Source organism: the organism of the source record quoted next, unplaced genomic scaffold, assembly GCF_019419815.1.
Source record: "Pyrus x bretschneideri cultivar Hongxiangsu unplaced genomic scaffold, Pyrus_bretschneideri_v1 Contig58, whole genome shotgun sequence".
NCBI lineage: Eukaryota > Viridiplantae > Streptophyta > Magnoliopsida > Rosales > Rosaceae > Pyrus > Pyrus x bretschneideri.
This window is the reverse complement of record NW_025999796.1, coordinates 2332233-2347383: the sequence shown is the minus strand read 5'-3', so window position 1 is coordinate 2347383 and position 15151 is coordinate 2332233. Positions and strand designations below refer to the sequence as shown.

The 15151-nt window shown below is 37.2% G+C and overlaps 2 protein-coding genes across 2 annotated transcripts; both read right to left on the bottom strand.

The window, feature by feature from the left end:
* Positions 1–2685: 2685 nt before the first annotated feature.
* On the bottom strand, positions 2686–5346 carry LOC103964837. The gene is made up of 5 exons (XM_048571306.1): positions 5011–5346; positions 4703–4767; positions 4527–4587; positions 3518–3664; positions 2686–2980 (listed from the first exon to the last, which is right to left on the bottom strand). Exons 1-5 carry the CDS (start codon positions 5285–5287, stop codon positions 2859–2861), a joined length of 672 nt encoding a protein of 223 aa, XP_048427263.1. The 5' UTR covers positions 5288–5346; the 3' UTR covers positions 2686–2858.
* A 1338-nt stretch (positions 5347–6684) lies between these two features.
* On the bottom strand, positions 6685–14671 carry LOC103964869 (molybdopterin biosynthesis protein CNX1). The gene is made up of 12 exons (XM_048571281.1): positions 14338–14671; positions 13518–13648; positions 12741–12842; positions 12512–12595; positions 10511–10738; positions 10139–10329; positions 9929–10033; positions 9458–9763; positions 7941–8098; positions 7728–7834; positions 7372–7428; positions 6685–7176 (listed from the first exon to the last, which is right to left on the bottom strand). The coding sequence occupies exons 1-12, from the start codon at positions 14654–14656 to the stop codon at positions 6958–6960; spliced, it is 2007 nt and encodes a 668-aa protein (XP_048427238.1). The 5' UTR covers positions 14657–14671; the 3' UTR covers positions 6685–6957.
* Between the last annotated feature and the right edge of the window lie 480 nt (positions 14672–15151).

Below are 15151 nucleotides of genomic sequence, written 5' to 3'. Positions count from 1 at the left end.
ATATTAATTTGCATTATCACAACTATGAGTTCCTATGTGACAATAGTATGAGAACTCCTTGTTGATTGTGTTAAGTGGACTCACTCTCTATTAAGCACTCACACACTTGTCTTGGTGTCATTCACACCAATGACTTGGCACTAGTCACTCTCCCGGGAGGGAAGACATAGCATATATTGATCTATCCAGATCGCCAATGCTCAATTGGAAATCCTATGGTCTAGAAAATTTAGCATATGTGTATTAAAGAGAAATGTCTCATGAATTTAACTTTTTTAGATCACATTCTCTTAATTATATATTCCTTAGACTTATCTCTTAAGCGTATATAACATTTAATGAGACAATTTTAAACTACAATCTTTGCTCTTACATTAAACTAGATTAGTTTAATATGTGAAATATTAGTAAAGTATCATCTCAGGACTGTCGAAGTGGTAATAGCATCGGTCAAACAGTACATGCGATGCATCATCACCCAAATCCCGAGGACAGAAAGTGCAGAAGCGGACAACCCCATAAAGTTAGCATCAACGTCCGAGGGTGATATTAAATGATCGATACCTATTGAGCACTTGGATAAACTGAGCATATCCAGACCCAGATATTCAAATTATGGAGGTTAATGAGACAGACAATTGGATGACTCTGTACTCAAATATGTGGCTTATGCGTTTCTTCTTGGTAACGAGTTAAAGTCTTGACGCCTAAGATTCCAAGTGGCTAGGTACACTATTATCAATAGAAAACTCTACAAAAAGGAGTTCGCGCTCTATCTATGGTACAATGTCCTCAAAGAAATTCATGACGGAGTTTTGTGGTGACCACTCAGCAGCCGAACTCTCAGAACCAAGGCTGTCAGATTAGAGTACTTTTATCCTACTATGATGAAAGCATATACCACATGAATAGTATAGATTGTCAACCATGCCCATATTATGTAGATTCGAAGAAAAGACTGCCTAAATTTAAAAAAAAAAAAAAAATGAACTCTTGAGAATGGTTTTTTATACCCTAGAAACGCTCGATCTGCGCTATTAAAAAAAGAAGCAATAAAACCACAATATGTTGACATGGGGTAGACCACTTGCACCAATTCGAAACACATAACTGGTTGCTTGCCATCCTGAAAAGCTCCTCCAGAAAGTACTTTACTTTTGTAAAGAGCTTATCCCTTTTGTTATTTGTCAACTATAAGATTGACTTCACATCCCACGACCTCATGCCTACCCACTATGCATTCAATGCAACGCTTTGATTTCTCAGCCAGCAGAAAGCCAACACATGCTATGCATGCACTAGAATGCCAGACCGCCTCATTTTCTGTCATGCAAGGAGTTGGGCATTTAGAAGCATTTTGTAGAACCGAGCGCTGGGTGCTTTGAACATGAAGGAAACCAGAGAGCTAAGCACTACCAAAAGAAAAACGAAAAAAAAAGAAAGAAACAACAACTTTACATTATTCTAAAGAAGACCCCGACCTGCAGTGACAACTCTATGCCCAAAAAGAAACCCTTGAACAATGAGTCGGGGGAATTGTAAACGGAAGGTCCTTTTAAACTCATTAAATTAATGTATAGTTGTCTAAACCTCAGAGATGGGCCTTGAGGGACTCCACAAGGTGATGAAAGATTAAGAAATAGGGCTCCTGCGCCAAGAGATTTAGTAAACAAAGCACTACTTCAATTAACAAATAAGTACAACCACTGATGACCACCCAAGGCCCTGGATTGTCTACTGACAAAAAGGAACAAGCACTGAGGTTAAAATACTTTTGCAACTGCTCAAGCCAGTTGGCAGGCTTGACAACTTCAAAGCGCGAAACTCTAAGGACAGGTCTATACAAACATCAACTCCAAGCCACACGTTGACCACCAATGAAGAAGAAAGTCTATGAAATGACACTTGTCAGACCTAGTGATCAGCTTAAGTGCTTTCCAACCACCCTCTAACAAGTGTTGCGCTCAAAAGGTATCGACTTGGAAAACCAAGCAAGTAGCCTTGCAACGATATCACTTTTTCACGTATTGTTCAGATAGTGGAGAAGTAGCTTGTAGACCAATGTGAAGCCCATTTACTAATGGGGCGATGAGAGAATTAAAAGCCCAAGACTTTTCTGGCGCAGTCAGGGCCTATGTAATGGAGACGAGTACTCCTTATAAGGGGTCTGATCCACAAGAATAAAATTGAATAACATTGTCTTGAGAGCTTAAAAACAAATATATATCTGATTTTCCAGTCGATCAGTGCCTCCATTAGGAATAACATGCAATCTTAGATCAGGATAAGGATTCGTAGGCGAGCAGCTCATTGTCAAGGGTTGACCATACTAGTCCTTTGTTGATCTCTCAATTTTGAGCGTTAACAATCTACACTAAAGGAAGGGGAATAGTTTAAACTTGGAACGCATTGGGTTGAAGAATAAAGCTTTAACCACTAGAGCAATCCATCACTTACCTTGCTAATTAGACAAGTAGATTTCTGTGCGTATTACACATTATATTTGTTGCGTGACAAAGCAAGCACAGTTTTTGGATGGCAATTGTTGAAAACGTTTTGAGCGGAGGGTTGTCTACATATGACCTTAGGATTCGATATCAGGAACCTCCTAGTAATTTTTTATTTTTTTTATTTTTTACTTCCAGAAAATAAAAATTAGAAAAATTAAAAAACACAACTCTACAATGAATCAAAATTTAGTAAAGCTCTCTTTAGATTATTTCATGGAGATTTATTTCCATATGAGAACATTATTTCCAAGCTAATCGACAGATAAACAATTTGAACTTTCTTCAGAAAAACGTTCTTTTTTTTTTTGTTCATTTATATATGCCATACAAAGATATCTTGTATATATTTCAACTTGTTGTACTTTCAATTGGGATATCAGTCTCTACTTTATCTTGAGAAGGATCTGGATTGCTTGCAGCTTCCACATTCTCCAGTTTTGAGACGCGAAACACAGCCAAGTGTTCATCTCCTGCAACAAATTAGGCAGTTCAACATCAAAACTTGAACAATTCCGTTTGCCAACAGAACACACTAGCAGTATACAATTTACGTAACACCATTCAACTAGGTAAATTTTAAGCAAGAGGGTCAAAAGAAACACAAAAAACATCAGACAGTCTATCTTCACCAGATACTAGGTTTCGTCTGTGTATAAATCTGTTACGTCTGTGTATTGTATTGTATGAGAGTTTTAAGGTTTGTTGATAACTTATGAGGTGATTGATAGGGAAAGACAAACCCATTGTTCCCTGCATTGTGTCGGAATCTCACCCCGCCCCAGCCTTCAGCAAAGATTCAATTTCTTCAACTTCAAAATTAACAACACTAAATACAATCCACGATTCAACAACTGATTTGTACAGAGTTTACTGATTTCTTTTCTCTACCTACACTCAATCAGGAATCTTGTGTTCTGCTTGCCTCATTTGATATGAGCATATGTATAAGTTTCCAAAATCAAAAGAGAGAAGATAAAGAAAGAAGAAAAAAAGGTTAATGTATGTACCAAACGTAAGACAAGACCCAGGTGGTACTGTGGCAACTACTCCTGCGCTCAACCGTTTGTTGTCAATGAACGTCCCATTTGTGCTGTCCAAATCTGTCACTAATAGCTTCCCTTCTTGCTTTTGGATGCGAGCATGCACACCAGATACTGTAAACCCGGAGAGCAACGCAAACATGAACCAATGAATATTACTTCATCTTAAACTTCAAAGAACTGAAGAATATCCGGAATTGCGGAAATATTAACTCAATGCTTTCCGGATGGTAACTTATTGCCTCCATTGATTTAGAGAAAGTTGGTTCACATATCAGCTTAAAGGTAATCATCTTGTCATCAAAGAACTAAATGTCTAAAGAAAAAAAGAAACCAAAATTAATTTTAAACCCTCTAAAGAAAAATGATTACTGCCATCTTAATTTTTACCGCGGAATGAATGAATGTTTAATGTCTCGGTGACAATGCCATTGCCTTGTTCTGCAAATTAGTTTCCCTACAGAATCCACATTGAAAGCATCTTCTGCTTATTTATACTAAGACATGTATGCTCCTCTACTTCTAGCTTAAAGTTTGAGAACAAGGTATCGAAAAACCCTCCACATATATATTCCTGGGAGAGAACTTATTCGGATTCAGAGTAGGATTACTAAACCCTGGACGCATGTATGTATCCGTGTACTCCACGGCAGTCAATGTCATCAATGGTGGCATGGATACGTCGAGACCAAGTTCCTAGCTATAGCCTATACTATAGCCAAGGTGAAATGTTAACTTTAATTATGTGATGTAGTAAACCAAATTATGATCAGAATGGGATGGGATGTGATCCGAACAAATGACAAGAATGCGTGGAATCACGGTCTAACAGTAGCAGCAACCTAGCTAGGTTAATTTATCTCTGCAGATTGATCAATATATGTACTGAATGAACTACACTCCTGATATAATTCAACCACCTTTCTGAGAAGAATTTGGAAATACGATTATTGTGTGTAATACTATTACTAGGTACCTGTTGCAACTGGAATCACCATATCAGCTTTTTCCGGGAGGCGGCCAACAGTCACCTCATTCTAGGTTAGAATCGAAACAAGCAAGCAGTCAACTATTTCAATACTTGTACTTAAGAATCAATACATACATAACGTACAACTAGCTAAAAAGAAAACATGAAAAAAAACAACTTACAGAAGAAATTTCAAATGCGTTTGGCATCGGAACCTTGAAACCTATATGCCTTGAATCTCCATCGCCTGTTAGTGTTAGGTGGGTAATTAAGAAGAAATAGTCACTCCTTCATCCAAAAATGAAAAACTAGCAAGAAACAGATCTGAGTAAATGCCGGAACTGTAATACATAACACACATATATATATTGAGCCCTGTTGGAATTAACAAGTTTCAAAATTCGAATATATAACTGGGTAGATTTTCTACACAAGTTAACCACATGAAATTAAGAAATAATGAGACAGAAGTGGGCATATATGTACGTACCAACGGGCTCCAGAAGCCATTTATCTGGTGGAGTCTGAACCGAGGAGGAAGAGGAGGCGGCATAAATTGTTCGGTGGTTTTTTGATTTTGGTTTGATACTAAAAAGTAGCGGTTGGCGTTGGCGTTGGAGTCGGAGGAGCTGTGGACTTGTACTATTAATACTGGAGGAGCGCTGCCGAAAAGCAACAACGTGACTCAGAGCAGCATGAGCTGCATGAGGAGGGAGCTTGGGAAGAACCAGAGACTTGTAGCAGTGGCAGTGAGCACTGACTTCCATTTCTTTTTTCTGCAGTTTCTATGGCAGCACAGCACTCACATCCTGAAACCAAACAAGAAGAAGAAACTAGAAAACCACATGGACATGGATTTGAGTATGTGGCAACCATTTAATGCTTTGACAAGGATTTGGATAACAATATCTTCACCCTTACCCAAACAAACACGGCTCTGGCCCTTAGCCCTATTGGTCAAGTCTCAAGGGATGAAAGGTCGAATAAAGTTACCCTAAAAGATCGTTGTGACAAGTTCACGGACTAAATTACTTAAAAGGATTTTTAACTTATGGATCAAAGCTCCAAGTCCACTAAAATTCAAAGACGAATACTCCCATTTTCTCACTCATTGTTCTAAAATTCTCCGTCTAGCGCCCCCTAAGCCCTACCTAGGCGCTAGGCGGCTGGCTACCGTCCCAATAGTCTGTAGGTGTTTAAAAATTAAGCAAGTTTGCCTAGACCCATTTAGGCATCCGCCTAGCCCGCCTAAACCCGCCTAGGTCACCACTCTAACTTAGACAAAAAATCGATAACTTTCATTTTGCATTTTAAGTTTTCAATAAAATGTAAAAGGTTTGTTAAATATTTAGATGAACATTCACTACATGTTTGTTCTCCATGTTTTTAATATGTTCTAATACTTTATAATTTATGTCATTTTATTTTGCAATATATGTATTTCAACATAATAATGTGTTTTTAAGTATAAATAGACACTTATTTATCTAAACTACAATTAATAGAACTCACTTTGTCAACCAAAACTCATTGAAATTACAAATATAACCTTGAATACCTAACTGGAAAAAAATGTGAGAAAAGAAAAAAATTGTGGCATTAAAGTAATTTCCTTTGCTTTTTTTTTTTTTTTTTTTTAAACCTTACTGCCATGTCACCCTATTACTACTCTTTAAACTCACTCTCTCTATCTCTTTTTAAACTCACTCTCTATCTCTTTCGCTCTTCATAACAGCCAGCTTTTTATTTTTTTTATTTTTTATTTTTTATGGTTGCATAACTCCTACCAATTAATTTTTTTTAAACAATATTTAAAAATAAAAACAAAAACAATATTTCTCACACATAAAGTGTGACCTTTACTAGCACAATATATAAGAAATTTACTTAAATCTTCCTAATCCACCTAGACGCTAAGTCCTAGCCCGCTGGCCAACTAGGGTCTACCGTCTTTTAGAACCTTATTCACACTATACAAAAACTAAATTTTCATCCATTTATGATTCCTAAGCAAGGACATGTTAACTCAAATAATCAAATATGAATAATTCCATCCAATTTGACGTATATACTTACTCGAAGTGGGAGTGGAAATGCAAGATATAAGTATCAGTGTCATTCTCATTCCTGATATGTCATATGTGTTTTCTAACACGTAAACAAATGAAAAAAGTAAGTGACTCTCACATTGAAAAAATATTTACATTCTCAATTCGGTATCAATACCAAAAGGAGGTTGTTTATCCCATATCCCAAATATTCGACATAATTCCCTTTTTCCAAATATTCTCATTCCTGATATGTCATATGCGTATCTTTAGCAACCGCATTTTCCCTATCAACAATAAACTTATGAAGGCATACAACAATACCATTATTACACTGATGAGATGCTGGACAAAAAATACACAATATTACATGACTTTATTCCTCCGTATTAACGGCAACAAGAACAGCCTGGCTCGGTGCCACTAGCTGAGGCCAGCTTATAACTTTGTTCCCACACATCCGTAGTCGCCCCTTGTGCGTGAGGGACGTGTCGGGGATGCTTTTCTCTCTTGTCTCCCCTTATCTGCTTTAGTCCATGCTTGAGGGCAGGCAACAAAGCCTCCATGCACTCAGCAACCGCGTTTGGATTCCCAGGCATGTTAATGATCTGAATGTATACAGTACGAACAAAGACTACACAATTAGGGAGTCAAACCAAATCACCCATACAATCCAGATGTTTAAAAAACCATATCAATCTAACATCACTGACCGTTGACAATGTTTATGTAACTATATAGTTCACAGTTCCACATCTACTACTGCGAAAGATAAGGAATGCACAATGACATTGTGACCTTACCAGTGATGACCCTCTTATTCCTGCTGCAGAGCGCGAGAGCATAGCAGTTGGTGTCACCTGTCTCAGTTAAGGAAAAATTAGAGTTTAAGCTAAACAAATCTTTGATGTCAATTCATCAAAATAGGTGCGTATGTCATTATATAGTTCAATCAAATCGCTGTTAAGTATCCGAGTATCCGTTGCTAAGAGCTTTCTGTCATCAAGATTGAGATTTGTCATTAGAATTACAGAAACCAACCTACACCTTAGAGTTGCACTTAAATACTATGAAAATCACATTCAAGAAATAATCAGCAAGAGAAATAATATTTGAATTCATCATATAGAAGCATATTTTTCCATATATGTTAAGCTACCTTCAAACTCTCTTGCATCATGACATGAAGAAGACCAGGTGTTTCTTTCTCAATCAACTCTTTGGTTGCTTCTGGGGTTACATCTCGTGGGGTGAAGCCAGTACCACCTAAATTTGAGAATATAAAATTACTTCAAAAGAATTCAACAAAACTGTATTAAAGAGGTGCTAGTTTATCGAAAGAAACAAGCCCACTAAAAAGCAAGAAAATCACCGAGGGTGAGGATGAGATCCATTTGCTCAATATCACTCCATCTATGTAGAACATCCTTTATTTTGCTTACATCATCCGGGACCACAGCTGTTGAAACAACCCTAGCTCCCCCCAACCTTTCTGAACAGGAATTTACAACAGAAACTGCTCTTGGACCACTGCAAAACAAGACACAACAAAGAAATATTCATAGATGAATGCAGAATGCACAAACACGAAGAAGATCCATGTAATATGTTCAAATAAATTCTTACGAGGAACAGAAATTCACAAAATTTAACCAAACATAAGGTTGTAACTTTTCCAGCATATCTTGCTGAGAAAGATATAATTCAAAGTTAGATGGAGTCTAGTTTCAGATACCTGAACAGCATACAACTCTCCGTTGCACCGCACTCTCCAAGAGTGCTTGTTCCATGATTAGTGTTTACTAACCACAGGAGGACTTTATATACACAGGAACAACAAGTTAAAGCGAAGGGTTCATTATAATGTCGCAAAGCATAGAGTGCATTTCATATTTCACTTTGACAAGGAGCAATATCAGCTTTGCGTTGTTTCTTTGGCATCTATTAAGTGACCTCCTTGAAACAACCATTCAAAAAGGAGTATCTAGATGCATTGAGTTCAATTATGGTCTACCTAAGACAGAAAACTGTAACAAACTATTTTGTACATTGAGCAACCCTAGAAACCCCCCAAGCCCCTGGAAAAGCACCTTGTTGTTGAGAATCAATGCCAGAAGAGTAATGGATCAACTAATTTCTGTCCAAAAGTGAAGTCATTGATTTTTTTAAAATGAATTTTCCAGCAAATTTTAAAAGAGATTCAGCTGTGAGAAACAGCTCCTACATAATATTTTGCACAGCATTCACCTTTTCCATATCAAACTTTGATAATGAGGAACATCAAATGTGCCATCGTTCTAGCATCTACAAATTGCCCTCATGTAACCAAAAACTCAAAAAGGCGTATGTTGATGCGACTAGATTAACTGAAAATCCTGACCGAAGACTTGGTTCACAACTTATCAGGAAACAAAGAGTAAAAAAGCAACTGCATTTGGATAAATTTTTTCTCGGGAGCATTTGACTTCAAGATATTTAAACATAGGTTAAACAAAATATGTTAGACTCAGGTAAGTTTACAAAACTACTATGAGACAGGGAAACAAACTTTTATGAGGAGATCATAAAGAAGGCGTATGTTGATACAACTAGTGTAATTGAGTACTCATTCTTAAGGTCCTAGTAGCATATTATGAGGTAGGGAAAGTTTACAAAATATGTTAAGACTCGAGTAAGTTTACAAAACTACTATGAGGTAAGGAAACAAACTTTTATAAGGAGATCGTAAACGTCACCATGTGGAAAGTACTACAAAAATTATCTCATTTTACAGAACATAAAAAGTTTCATGTTCACAAGGTCGTTAAATGAGGTTGAGCTTTGCAGCCCTTAAGATAATATATGGACACATATATATGTACTATGTGTGTTGGTAAGAAGGTACCATACCTTCTATCAGGCCCAGCCCCTGATGCAACAGTATCACTCACTGTAAGAATTGCTACTCTAACCCCGGCATCCTGAGACTCAGCTACAGTTCTTTCTTGCAGTATAAATCTTTGGAAAGGTGATGCCGAATTAGGTGACAAGGAACTTTCGCAAATAGCATTGCTTATATCAGAAATAATGATGGCTGGCACAGAAGTCCCAGCTGCTATTACACTGCCTGTTGCTGGCAACTCCAACAAAGCATTAGCAGACTTCATACTTAAAATCCGACTGCTCCTCTGGTGGCCAGTACTCTCAGCAACAAAGCTGAAAAGCAAAATAGAAAGAGTTTTTCCCTTAATGTAGAAAGAGGATTAAAACATACAAACACTCAAATAAAAAACAATGATTTGGCATATAGGGAAAAAGGTATTTTGACTCTGAAAGGAACTAGACAAAACACCTACACAACAAGTTCCTTAAACAACTTACCCAGGATATCCCAATCCATCATTTAACTCCCATCCAACGATAGCACGATGAAATTCTGGGCGTGCAGGATCTGTCTTTAAAGGCTGACGAAGACGAGCATGCACTCTGTACATAGAAATGTAAAAAGTAAGGTGGGTGTAATATCAATCTCCAGAAAATCACTTCAGTAACAAAGGCACGGAGAGAGAGAGCTTCACAAGTTTCAGCAACCTCAAAAGATGAGGATTTTTCCATCCAGCAAGACGGCGGATGGTAGGGACCACAAATACATGGAAGCAGACAAGACAGCTAACTGGATTTCCAGGCAACCCGAATGCAAAAATTCTTTTCATTGGCATATTCTCTGCAGGTCTGGAATTGATCTCCGCAAAATTTAAAGGCTTTCCTGGTTTCATCCAAACCTGAAGAGCCGGTTAAATTCTAAACTAACATTATATATTATGTTCTATAACAATATCAAACCACCTTTCAGTTCAATACATCATCACAATTGGAATTTGGTTCCTATTTCCTATACCCATCCTACAAGGAAATATAGAGTGAGAAAGAAAACATATGAGAATGACTGCAGATTAAGCCCACCTTACTAAAATGCACTGTTCCTCTCCTTTGAAATAGTGGTTTGACATAGTCCCTGTCTCCCATGGAAACACCTCCAGACGTAAGAATAACATCAACTCCAGCAGAAATGGCAGTATTGATGATATTCTCCAGTACTTCTTCATCATCTCTAGCAATACCTAGGTCAAGAACTTTGCAATGATGCTGTAGTGAAGCTGCCAGTATCATAGCGCGGTTGGAGTCCCTAATCTGCACAAGAACTGCATCAGCCTACTCTGTATTCTTACCACATGTGAAGTAGCAGCATCATTGATAACGGTACTGCCAATACAATTGCAAACTATACTTTTAACAGCAGACTAAAACACCTACCCTTGTCTTGTAATGTGATGAGACACGGGTAGGGTATGACTCTGTGAACCAAAGCAAAGGACACAATGATGAATAAGTAGGGTTAGTTACACTAACACCCCTTGAGGTTTATTGAGTTTTCACAAAACCCCCTCACGTTTGAGACATTACACTAACAGCCCTTCAAGTTTTAATTCACTTTCACATAACCCCTTCAGTCAAAATTCTGCTAATAAATTGACAACTTACCCTTATAATTAATTACTTGAACAATAAAGAAAGTCTTTATAATTATATAGAAAAGAAAATATTCAACAACAACAACAAAGCTTTTTCCTACTAAGTGGGGTTGGCTATATGAATCTAGCCATTGTGCTAGGTTTTGTTTCACGTCTTCCCCTAGATCCAAGTACTAGTCTTTTCGTAGAGTCTCTTCCATAGAAAAGAAAATATTAAAAAATAAAAATAATTAAACATTAAAAAAGGGAGGGGAAGAATGCCCTATGAATGAGGGCTAGCGTCCTCAAAGCATGTTCGAGTCTTAGTGCTTTTGAACAAGGAAAGCAAATCCATGCCCGTACCATCAAGTATGCGTTCAGTCTTGTAGTACCAAAGTGCGTTTAGTCTCGTAGTAATAATTGGAAGTGCTCTTTCAACCATGTATGCAAAGTGTGGGAATTTTGAAGACAACAGTCAGGTGTGTAGGAGGATGCCAACGAGGGATACAATAACTTGGAATGCAATGATATCAGGGCTTTCACAAAATGGGAGGGGCATCAAGGCTCTACAGGCAGAGGTTATGAACTTTATTAAGTTATTCAGCAGGTTTATGCATCGATGCTCCATTATTCTTCAGGAATTCTTGTTTTACTCTTTTCTATGGAAATTAATTTGAGGAAGAAAAGCAACTGTGCTTTTTTTGGTTCGAAAGAATAGAATTAGACCAAAATACAAGAAATTTCATTACAAGTTGCAAATTCAGTTGCTTTTGTGCCTCTTGACTTGTTTTGGCATATCAAAGTAATTTTTCATGAAACTGAAATTTTGTTGCTGTTAATTATTTTCTTATGGATGCAAACAGAATGCTTATGAAGTAGAATCCCGTTGTTCATAAGCATTCTTAGCAGGGAAAAAGAAGATGAAGACAGTGATACTATTTTAATGTTTAATTTATTTTTTGTATAAATTATAAAGATTTTTTTTATTGTTTAAGTATTAGTTATAAGGGTAAAGTTGTCAATTTATTAGCATAATTTTGACTAAAGGGGTTATGTGAAAGTGAATTAAAAACTGAGGGGGTGTTAGTGTTATGTCTCAAACGTGAGGGAGTTTTGTGAAAACTCGATAAACTTCAGGGGGTGTTAGTGTAATTAACCCTGAATAAGTATGAATTCGTGGAACATTGAATTAATAATACCTAAGAATCCGAGGTTTTAAACTTTGTTGAATATTTTTCTACCATTTTTTCCTGACTAACAATGGTCTAGAACTTACATTAGCACCTGAACCATGCACCATTTTCAGCATATGAATGTACTCTCGTAGACTTTTTAAAACTAAATTGGCCACTCGCACACTGTTATTTTTGTACTACAAAGTGAAGGACCTTAAACATGTGCAGAGAGGGAGAGAGAGAGAGAGAGAGAGAGAGATTTCAGTAGCTTCCAGTACCTGGCCACGATTTAAACAACCTGTCATTGGCTCCACGAGTTCATCTCCTGTGGAAAGCACACCAATTGTTGGAGTTGGATATACCTACATGACATTTAGTTCCCAGTGTCAATCTATTATTATTATTATTTTATAGGGAACAAAAGTTCATTCCTAAACAAATGGAAAATACATGGCATAGTTGCTCTCAGTAACAAATTACTAAGCACAACATTAATTCTTTTACCACCTTCACCATTGTCACTCCTACAGTAGCAAGCAAACCAATTTCTGAAGCGCCAATTCTTTGCCCAGATGTCAATACTACAGCATCTGCTTCAATGTCACAACCCTGGCAAACAAATTTTTGAATGAGCTTTTAAAACTTCATTAGATTATACAAGTACGAGAACCGTAAGTTTGCAAAAGAGATTATTATTTTTTCCCCTTATACAACATGACTGACAAAAGGTACAAATGAAGATATCCATCATGGAACAATGCTAAATATAGTCGCTTATGCAATTGTAGGTGCACACTCTCCCTTTACTGCCCTCCATGTGATTTAATAGTTCTAAGAAACTCTCTCTAAATTCCAGTTTTGATCCTCTGTCAAACCCATAAAGCATTATGGACATCTTTTTCCAATTAATAAATGGGAACTATGCACAAAGACCAGGTTGTCTTCAGTCAAGTTTATATACTTAGGTTGTCAGTTTACTTTTTGTATTTGGGAATTTTGGTTGCACGATTAGTTTTAGCATCCTGGTGTAATGTAGCCTTAATTGGGTTCTAGGTGAGACTCCTAGGAGACCTTTGTTAAATTCTAAGGTATTGTTCTTCTTTCTCTACTTCCTATTTTTGCTCCACCAGTGATCCAACTTATTTCAAGCAATAGGTACTTTATGCAAGAAACAAAAATGTATTAATACAAAGATGCAATATATAGGAGGACGAGACATTCTCAAATGAAAAGGAAGAAACCCAAACAAAAATGTTAATCAACCATCAAAGGATGACATCATACCACTGGACGAATATCTACTCCTTTGCTTGTTTGTATCAATATTCTTACTTGCCTTGAATCAAGTGAATGCTCTTCAATTTCTTCAGTGTCCTCAACTTGTACCACTGCATCTGCACCATCAGGTATTGGTCCTAAAACAATGCACACCGGGAGAACGGATTAAAGGCAAAAAGACTAATATGTCGAGACCAAAAACCTTCGGAAAGAAAGGCTAGTGATCTCTAAGGTTATAAACTACTGTATACGACAGAAAATTCTGATGAGTACAAATTTCACTAATGTCCAGAGTTTAGGACTACAGGAAACATGGTTCTTTGGACTATAGTAAACACGGTTCCTAGTACTAGGCTAGGGGATCATGATGCACAAATGGTTTGTTGGCTTGATATTCTCCAAGGATGATGGGTAGTGACTGCGTGAAGTTTGTGAGTTCATTTTGTTTGGTGTCTAGGACTGGATTGGATAACTCACTTTATTCTAGGTATGTTGGACGAAGAAATGATAAAAAAAAAATATGTCCAACTTGAACATAGAAGACGGATATTCGTCAAGGAAACTTTTCCATTCCAATCCCACCTCCCCAAACACAAAATGATAGGATTAGAAGAGATAAAAATTTCCTAATGTCTACTCGCCTTATAATCCCCTCAGAATAAACAAAATAATTCACCTCTACTTTCAATATACCTCGAAGTTTACTAGTTACTCAATCCAATCCAATCCAATCCAATCCTATTCTATCCTAGAATAAAAACATTTGTAAAGCATCCATCCAAATAACTGAGACTGCCAAATTAATTCAAAATCTTTATTATTTTACCTCCAGTGGTAACATAGGCTACAGTTCCAGGAGTGACGGTGATGCCAAGTCCATCGTTGCCAGCTCTTGACTCAGCGATTACAGGATATTCGCCTGGCCCATCGGAAGCTACCACCGCATATCCATCCTTCACCGACGCAGGGTACGGCGGCAGAGGTTCGCGCGCGCGAATGTCCTCCGCCAGCACCTTCCCGGCCGCATCGTGGAGGGGCACAGTGACAGGCGGCAGCCGCTGGACCACTCTGAGAACTGTTTCGAGAGCGTCTTCTACTGAGATCACCGTGCCCTTGCTGCTGTCCTCTCTCGCCGTCTCCCCCATCGTCAACTGTGACTCTTTAGCCAAGGGTCCCCCCACCAACCTGGTTTTAATGAAAATGTCATATTCGTACTCTTATTCATTAGGATTTTTTTTGGAGTGAAAAGTCTGAAATGGGTAAAAGAAAATTCTTTATTTACTATTTTGTAATTATTCTATTCATCATTTACATTCTGATGCTATTATGAAATATTCTCTACTTAGGCTGCTGCTCATTTTTTTGCTTATCTGCTATCAGCTCTTTTATGTTTCTATTATGTTGTCAATATTGTGCAATTTTAATCTTTTGTCAAATTATTCCATTATTATTCATTTTCGACTTCTAATTCTGCTTCTCTTTCACTATTTTCTTTTATCTTGTAATAGGTTTTTGAATTTTCTTCTTTGAAATTTGGAGGCTTTTAGTAAGATTGGTGACAGACATTTGTCTTGCTGTAAATATACATTTCTTCTTCTTCTACTGCTAATATCATATCATACTTATTCATCTAAAACTAA

What these genes read in the sequence shown, in the direction of transcription:
- LOC103964837 (XM_048571306.1), bottom strand. Translation starts at nt 5,287, where the DNA reads ATGGAAGTCAGTGCTCACTGCCACTGCTACAAGTCTCTGGTTCTTCCC. An exon ending in GGTGATTCCAGTTGCAACAG is followed by an intron (nt 3,665 to 4,526) that starts GTACCTAGTAAT and finishes CCGGGTTTACAG; the next exon opens with TATCTGGTGTGCATGCTCGC. An exon ending in TGGGTCTTGTCTTACGTTTG is followed by an intron (nt 2,981 to 3,517) that starts GTACATACATTA and finishes AATTTGTTGCAG; the next exon opens with GAGATGAACACTTGGCTGTG.
- LOC103964869 (XM_048571281.1), bottom strand. Translation starts at nt 14,656, where the DNA reads ATGGGGGAGACGGCGAGAGAGGACAGCAGCAAGGGCACGGTGATCTCA. An exon ending in GTTGTTTAAATCGTGGCCAG is followed by an intron (nt 10,739 to 12,511) that starts GTACTGGAAGCT and finishes GTTCTTGTGCAG; the next exon opens with ATTAGGGACTCCAACCGCGC. An exon ending in GAACAGTGCATTTTAGTAAG is followed by an intron (nt 10,330 to 10,510) that starts GTGGGCTTAATC and finishes CCGGCTCTTCAG; the next exon opens with GTTTGGATGAAACCAGGAAA.